The 8,614-nt window shown below is 45.9% G+C and overlaps 1 protein-coding gene across 1 annotated transcript; it reads right to left on the reverse strand.

Moving 5' to 3' along the window:
- Positions 1-1,425: 1,425 nt before the first annotated feature.
- On the reverse strand, positions 1,426-3,203 carry LOC123054569 (ubiquitin). Its single transcript, XM_044478362.1, has 4 exons — positions 3,002-3,203; positions 2,561-2,771; positions 1,928-1,994; positions 1,426-1,651 (listed from the first exon to the last, which is right to left on the reverse strand). The coding sequence occupies exons 1-4, from the start codon at positions 3,102-3,104 to the stop codon at positions 1,604-1,606; spliced, it is 429 nt and encodes a 142-aa protein (XP_044334297.1). The 5' UTR covers positions 3,105-3,203; the 3' UTR covers positions 1,426-1,603.
- Between the last annotated feature and the right edge of the window lie 5,411 nt (positions 3,204-8,614).

Raw genomic sequence — 8,614 nt, forward strand, 5'->3', positions numbered from 1 at the left:
GGAGGAGGAACCGGTGCCTGCTCCGGCGAGGAAACGGAAGAAAAAGAAGGGGGCGGCAAGGACCGGCGAGCCGCGCCTCAAGTGGGCGTCCAAAGAGGACGAGTGCCTCGCCGAAGCGTGGAAAGTCGTCTGCCTCGACCCGACCACCGGCACGAACCAGAGCATTGAGACCTATTGGGACCGCATCAAAGCCGAGTTCGACGAGCGCAAACTCGTCGACCCCTACTTCAAAGCCATGTACATGCAGCGCGGGGCGAAGGCAATGGGGAACCATTGGGGGCTCATCCAATCGGCGTGTAACAAATGACATGGGATCGTCGAGGAGATCACGGCTCGCCCAGAGAGTGGCACCAGCATAGAGGATCAGGTATGTCACGCCGGCCTCCTATTTCTTTTCGCCGGTCGCGCGCCGCTCACTGGTTGTTCCTCGACGCAGTTGGTGCTGATGTTCGTCATGTTTCGGCAGGATAACAACGACCAAGATTTCAAGTACCTCCACGTCTTCAAGCGGATCGAGAAGTGCGACAAGTGGGCGGAGGTCCGGCGCAACCTCGCCAAGGCCAAGGAGACCTACCAGCCGGACGCGCCGACGCCGGGCGCGAGTGAAGGGCGCCCCGATGGCAACAAAGGGACCAAAAAGGGGAAACACGCCGAGTCGGCAACGGCGCGGATGCACGAGTCCATTGAGCGTTGTGTCGCCGACGTTTAGGCCCGGGCCGCCCTGCATGAAGAGAAGGCCGAGGCGCGGTGGTCGGCGTTGATGATGAACAGCGCCGTCAAGCTCGACCTGCTCCGGACCAACGTCGCCGCGAAGAAGAGGGACACCGACCTGGCGTTTCTCATGGGCGGGGCAGATATATATGCTCTAGAGCACCGACGAGAAGCTCAAGGCGTGATTCATAGCGGAGCGCGGCCTCATCCTGAACCAGCTGCCGTCGACGGCGCTGCCAACTCCCACGCCGCCGCCGCCAAGCCCGAGCGATGATTCCTCGACGACGCCCAGCAGCGCAGACGTCGCGCCAACGCCGCCCAGCACAGAAGCAACTCCGACACCGCCATGCCCGCGCACGCCAACTCCGACTCCGCCGACGCCGGAGGCCGACCCCGCCGTGTGATGCGCGTTGTACGCGCGCCCTTTCTTTTTTGTACGCCGAACTTTTCATTCGATCGCCGAACTGGGCCGCTGTGATCGCCGGATATGTGGCTTTTTTTGCGAGCGGGGGCGCTGCCTAGGTCGGGGCCGAACGGCTGGAGATGCTCTAAGGATAGTTTGGAGCCTTTGAGAACCTGAAAAATAAATGACTTGTAGATCCTATAGTGGGCAGATTTAACCTATCGGCCGGGTGCCCGAATGTCAATACAAACAGCTTGTAAATATCTCTCAAAACAAACATTACGATAAAAAGCTCTCAAAATAAACAACTCTGTATAATATGGATATTTGATAGATATAATGGTCTAAAGCATATACATATATAGGTTCAAAATCCGGACTCTGACTCCAATATATATGGAGTTAGACGATTTAGCAAAACCAAACATGACTTCCAAACTAAAAATTATATACGAAGGTAGATGGTTGCTTTAGCATCATTTCCAATGTTCAAGAATCGCTCCCAAACTTGGACATAAACCTCTTCTTTTCCCTTATCTGAAAGAGAACGGTAAAAAATATCAGAACAAAAATAAACAATTAATCAAAATAATTCAGTTAGTTATCATCTGCATGCAATTATTTTGCACAACAACTTCATACAATGTTGACAAATCTAAATATAGTAACCAAGAACAACTACTCAAGAGAAGGCAAGAACAAGATATATGGTGATATGATAACCAAGAACGTGGACAATTGATACTTGATAGCCTCTGTGTAAAGGGGTTCGTAAAGCACTTCAATAACACGGGGAAATAAGGTTCTCTTTACCTGATTGCTATGTCCACACTTCTTCTTGCGGCAGTTGGTGGCCCTGAGGGGTAGGCGTGCATAGCACCTGCAACGCAATGATGAAAAACTTAGTACAAAAAGCAAAGTATATATAATCCTGACTAGAGTGCCGCTAGATGTCAATTTTTTTCTTGCGGGATTGCTAAATCTTAGTACTAGTCAACTAAGATTTAAAGAAGTCTTAATCACTATATTCATGAGATCTTACATGGAGATCCGTGTATTTTTTTATATGTTTTGTAACTTGACCGAGACTTGTTAGTCTTTTTTTTTGCGACTGGACTGAGACTTGTTAGTCGACTGAGATCTAGCCACACCCTAATTAATGATCTACATATTAACCATCTAGTTAATTCCATTGTTCATAGAAATAGAAATCAGCAATAAACCCAGGCAAACCAAAACCGCTGGTGAGTTCGAATTACATTCTAGTAATTGCAAAAAAAAAACAAGATGCTAAATTGAAGGTGAGAGGTGCCTCGATCAACCTCTGTTTGGCTAGCTATTCAAATCTACACCTTGAACAACAAGGACACATTTATCTACACACTCATGCATGCGTATCACCGAGCAGACCAAAAGAAGCAAAAGATCAGTCCATGAGCTGCGTACCTGCGGCAGACTAGTTTATTCTCATTGTACTTTTGAGCAAGGATGCGGAGGTTGGGCTCGAGGTTCTTGGGGTATTGACCTCTGCTGCCGCCACGGAGGCGCAGCACCAGGTGAAGCGTCGACTCCTTCTGGATGTTGTAGTCGGCCAAAGTGCGGCCATCCTCGAGCTGCTTCCCCGCAAAGATGAGACGCTGCTGGTCCGGCGGGATACCTATAGCAAAACAGAAACTTCCACAATTAGTTCGTCCCAAGAGAGAGAAAGAGAGATGATAAACTAATCTGGTCTATGTACCATCCAGGTGGTCCTACGGCGGGTTAACACTCAGGAACCAACAAGCCGATCCAAAGCTATCTAACCTCGGATGAGCTGAAAAGTTTTATCTAGCTCAGAGAGATAGTACATCACACAGTTTTTAGCTATATGCTCTGTCACATAAATACCTTCCTTGTCCTGGATCTTGGCCTTGACGTTGTCAATGGTGTCCGAGGACTCCACCTCCAGCGTGATGGTCTTCCCGGTCAGCGTCTTCACAAAGATCTGCATCTTGCCGTCTCGTCGATGGCTCTCTTGCTCTCCTCTGGACGGGTTGTGCTTGGTGTTGGTGTCAACCGCTGCGTGATGGACGTTCTTATACGGGCAGGAGGTAACGGGGCCGCTACGACAAGCCCCAGAACCCTAGCAAGGGAGGCGTGGCCGCCAAGAAGCTCGCGACCCGGTCGGGGCAGCGGTTCTGGGCTTTCGGTCAGTCGCATGCTGTCCATTAACTTGTTTTTAGGTGAACGCTGTTCATATATAATTTTTTTAGGTTTTTTTAGTGGTAACTGCCCATATATAACTTTTTTAGGGGAACTGCCCATATATATATATATATATATATATATATATAACTTTTTTTTAGACAAGCCCATATATATAACCTCTGGGCCATTTGTCTTTATTGTTATGGGCGAAAGATTACGAAAAATCATTTTGCTTATTCTGAACATCTACATCTCCCGTAGATTAAAAAAAATAAAGACATGTAAGTTGTCATGCGGTTATTTGCCAATAAAAAACACAAATCAACCTACACGTCACTTACGTTCTCAGTGCATGCACCATCCTCATTAATTGAAAGTCCTTCGTAGGTAAGCTATCATATGACAACCATGATTCGTTGTCGCTACTATATTCATCTTTGTTAGTACAATCGTTATCGGTACGACAACCATTATCGCTACTTGCATATCCGGTTTCTTACTCCATTTAAACACCTCACTACCAACACTACACAACATCGAACAGAGAAATCACATCTCAGTTCAAATGCAAACTTGATGAGATGGGGTGATGCTGATGAAAAATTAACAAGATAAACATCTCTCTGAATTATTTTTTGCACCATGTCGATATGTAGTCGATGGTTTGATAGCAAACCTATGGTGGTGGGGGTCGAAGTCGCATGAGAAGTCTGCGACCGACGGTTCTTGCCGGCGGCAAAGCTGCAATGCAATGTGATGTGGTGCCCCGACCTGCTCATCTCGACGACAGCAGAAGCTTCAATGCAACAAGCTATTTTGGTGCATGGGAGATGACCCCGCTGATCTCGTCGGCCGTCATCTTCTACAAGGTGACGATGGTACCTCGTCTGTGCGGTAGGCGACAACATGAGACAGGAGGCACTACAAAAAAAATACACTTCCGTGATGATACGTGTTTGTCACAGTAGGTCGCGTTTTCTGTCATGCATGTACATCCATGATAAATTTATGACAGAATCAAGATAGTCATACCTGTGCTGTCGTAGAAGTGTTCCATGACATTACCAAAATTATCATCACGGAAGTGTCCACTTCCATGACGATAAATCGCGCGTCACAGAAGTGCTTTCGTCAAGGGTGACCGACACGTGGCATCCACCGCAACGGAACGCCGTTAAGCTATCGGGTCGGGTTTTGGATCCGATAACCCGTTAACAGCCCCGACCAATGGGGATTTTCCACGTGTAAAATCATCATTGGCTGGAGGAAACACGTGTCGGCTCATCGTTGGGACAGATGTCATCCACTCATTGGACGGAAGGCGCCTATGATACGTCGACACGTGGCACGGCCCAACAGAGGCCCATTCCTGTGAAAAGGCCGGCCCGTTTGACTTGGTCAAAAGGTGGCGGGCCGGCCCATGGAAAGCCTGTTAACGGCCTGTTCGCATATAGCCCATTTACAGCCCGCTAACCCAAGGCCCGTTACGCCCTATCCGAATTAGGCCCAGTAGCGTCATCTGGGCCATCCAATATGATTCCAGCCCGTTTTCACTTCTGGCCCATGTATGGCCCATGACGTCTTTCGGCCCATATGAGGCCCTATGTAACTCTTGGCCTATTAACGGCCCGTGGTGAAACTGGCCCGTAATGAACAGTGTATCACTTTACACCCATTAACGGCCCGTGGTGAAACTGGCCCGTAATGAACAGTGTATCACTTTATACCCATTAACGGCCCGTTATTCCGTTGGGCCGTTTCCAGCCCATGTTATCTTTCGGCCTTCTCAGAGCCCATTTATTCTTGGGCTCATTTCCAGCATTCGTTTACTTACGGCCCGTTACTGTCATTTTCTGCTTGTGGGCCAAATTCAGCCCGTGGTTACAGTCGGCCCGTTTGTGGTCCGTTAATACGTTGGGCCGTTTTCATAGCGTCATCAAATACGGCCTATTAACGATGGCCCGTTATGGTCGGCCCATGAACGGACGATTCCAACTCTAGCCCGTTTACGGCCATAATGCGGCCTGTTATTGGCCCATGTTTGGCCAATCGATCATACGGCCCGTATAAGGCCCATTGATGATACGGCCCGTAGAAGGCCCATTGTTTCTACGGCCCGTAGAAGGCCTACTGTTTCTACGGCCCGTAGAAGGCCCACTGTTTCTACGGCCCGTAGGAGGCCCAGTGTCACTACAGTAAATATTAGCCCATGGTTATTGTGGCCTAGTTTTAAAAAATAGGTTATTGCAGCCACTAGCAAACCGCGGAAAAAGAACTGCACTGACTACAAGCAAACAAATAAACAAGACAACAAGGAAATAAATAAGCAAGCAACTTATGCTAGGCTATCACGGCTATTACACATATTACATCCACTGGGCATCAAAGTTCGCCACCAGTGCAAATATAGGGAACAAAGCAGCATATAAACGCCGCAGCAAAACAAGTCCAGAACTGAAACCACTTCAGAAGAGTTCAAGAAACAATATCCTGGGTACCCATAATGCTGGCAAGATGCTTAGCAAGCTTATTAACTTTCTCTTGTTTGGCGCTTAAATCCTCCAGCGCTTGCTGTTGCACAAGAAAGTACGCATCTGAATTCTGCAGGGACTTCCTCAGTCCTTCGGCTTCTTGCCGCAGCACAGCTGACTGATGCCTTTCAGCTTGTAGCTGAGACTGAAGAAGCCGAAGTGATTCAGGCAGCGAGTTCGAAGAGCTTGTGCCAGCGGTACTGGCCAGTAACTCGAACACTACATCAACGCAGGACTGTGGGGTTTTCTCACTGTCTACAAGATCGTTTTTATCACCTTTCTTGGAGACCAACAGGGTTGTCTCACTATCTTGAACCTTATCTGCATTACTTTCTCTACCATTGCATAGTGGGGTGCTCTTCTCCAATATTCTGTTTGCATACTACAAGAGAAACAAGCAGACACATCACAGGTTTAGCTTGTAGTATACGAAACTCATTTTGGTAAACCGGTTCAGTAGTAAGGTGGACAGGATAACAGCATGAAACAAACATATATCTATGTACTATGGTCACTGTATTGTCCATATCATTCTAGTTTATGTTCCCTAATCAAGATAGAGACACAGTTCAACTCATATATTTTTAAGACACAGCAGCATAGACAGAATATAAGTGTGAGAAACTACACAGCATTGGCAGCACTTGTAATGTGCATCACATGAGAACATAACTGTTTATACAACTTAAACTGAAATCAACATAGAGCAAGAAGTTAGAACAGCAATCCAGTTAAAGAAATAGGTTTAAAACATACCTGTTGCGCCATTGGAGTTTCAATTGGATCCTTCAAATTCGAAAGTAGTTGGTATGAGTAAATACAGTGATGCAACAGCAAAGGAGTATGGACCATAGCTACGGAATCTGACCTGAGAACAGTTGCTCTTCTGCTTTAAACGTGGAGTTTGGGTTAGCTGTGGTGGTCTTCGTGCTTTGGGCACTGCAGTAGCTTTACAAACTGCTCGTGTGGGGGTACTCTGTGGTGGACATGGTGCTTTGTCAACTATAAGTGGGTTACTATCCGCTGGGGTTGCGGTTAGATGGGTTGTAGCTGGTTCTCTGCCCAACGGTGTAAGTGTGCAATCTGGAAGAGTCTCGATTATGTGTGGTGGGGCTAGTTTGTGGGCCAGTACAACCATGGTTCTATCTGCATCGACGGGTAGCACTGTCTTTTGTGAAGAACGGGTTTTTGCTCCCTTAGATACTGCCATCACCCCCTCCAATTCAAATGGCTGATAAACAAGAAAAGAAATTGAACGTACAGACATTGTATGATAGACAGATGTGGTAATTCACATATATGTTGTCTAACCAAACAGGACAGCATGACACAATTTCACATATATGATGCCTAACTAAACAGGATAGCATGACACAGTTTCAGATATATGATGGATAACTTAACAGGATATAATGGCATAATTCAACATATGATGAGTACCTAAACAGGATGACATGACAAAACTATATGATGTCTTTCTAAAATAGGTTGGGATGAAATAATTCACATACATGTTGTCTAAGTATACAGGATGGCATGATATAATTGACATAATTGATTCATATACTAAGCAGCTGGCACTCGCATGTATGATCTCTAAACTAAGCAGATAGAATTCAATATTGTGCATATGATGTCTAAACTAAGCAATGCAAGACACCATATGCATCATATGAGAAATATAAACATTGCAACTTAGAGCATACACCTCAGGTGGGATATAGGACTGGTCATCTGTCTCTGAATCCTCCTCTGAGGAGCTCCCTGTAACCATCGAGATATATGCTTCAACAGGTACCATTGCCTGCTCTGAAGACCTTGTTTTCACTCCAGATTTTTCCATAACCGGCTCAAATGGCTGATACACATGAAGAGTAGTTCAATATACACAGATTGTCGACAAATGGAATACGTAATGAAAAAAAAGATGGCATGAGATAATTCACATATATGATGCCTGGCTCCATGGCGGTGCATAATTCACATATATGATAACTGGCTGAAAAACATGGCATTGCATAATTCACATATCTGATATAGAAAGCAAACAGGAGGCATTCACACAAAGCATGTCTAATCTAAGCAGATGGCATGGCAATGCAAGACACCATATGCATGATATGAGCAATATAACCCAGCCAAGTTAGAGCATGCACCTCGGGGGGGGGGGAATACGACTGGTCATCTCTCTCTGAATCCTCCTCTGAGGAGCTATCTGTAACCAGCAAGAAATCTGCATCGACAGGTAGCACTGACTGCTCAGAAGACCTTGTTTTCACTCCAGATTTTCCCATGACCGACTCAAATGGCTGATGCACAGGAAGAGTAGATGAATGTATAAACATTGTTGACAAATGGAATACATTATGGAAAAAAATATGGCACAATACAATTCACATATACGATGACTGGCTAAACAGGATGGCATTGCATGATTCACGTATATGATGCCTGGCTAAAGAAGATGGCATTGCATAATTCCCATATACTCCCTCCGTTCCTAAATATTTGTCTTTTTAGAGATTTCAAATGGACTACCACATACGGATGTATATAGACATATTTTAGAGTGTAGATTCACTCATTTTGTTCCGTATGTAGTCACTTGTTGAAATCTCTAAAAAGACAAATATTTAGGAATGGTGGGAGTATGATATAGAAACCAAACAGGTGGCATTCACACAAAGCAAATCTAAACTAAGCTGATGACATATAAGATGTATAATGTAAGCAATGCAAGGCGCCATATGCATGATATGACCAACATCAGCATGCCAGGTTA

This window comes from Triticum aestivum, chromosome 2D (assembly GCF_018294505.1).
Source record: "Triticum aestivum cultivar Chinese Spring chromosome 2D, IWGSC CS RefSeq v2.1, whole genome shotgun sequence".
Classification (NCBI taxonomy): domain Eukaryota; kingdom Viridiplantae; phylum Streptophyta; class Magnoliopsida; order Poales; family Poaceae; genus Triticum; species Triticum aestivum.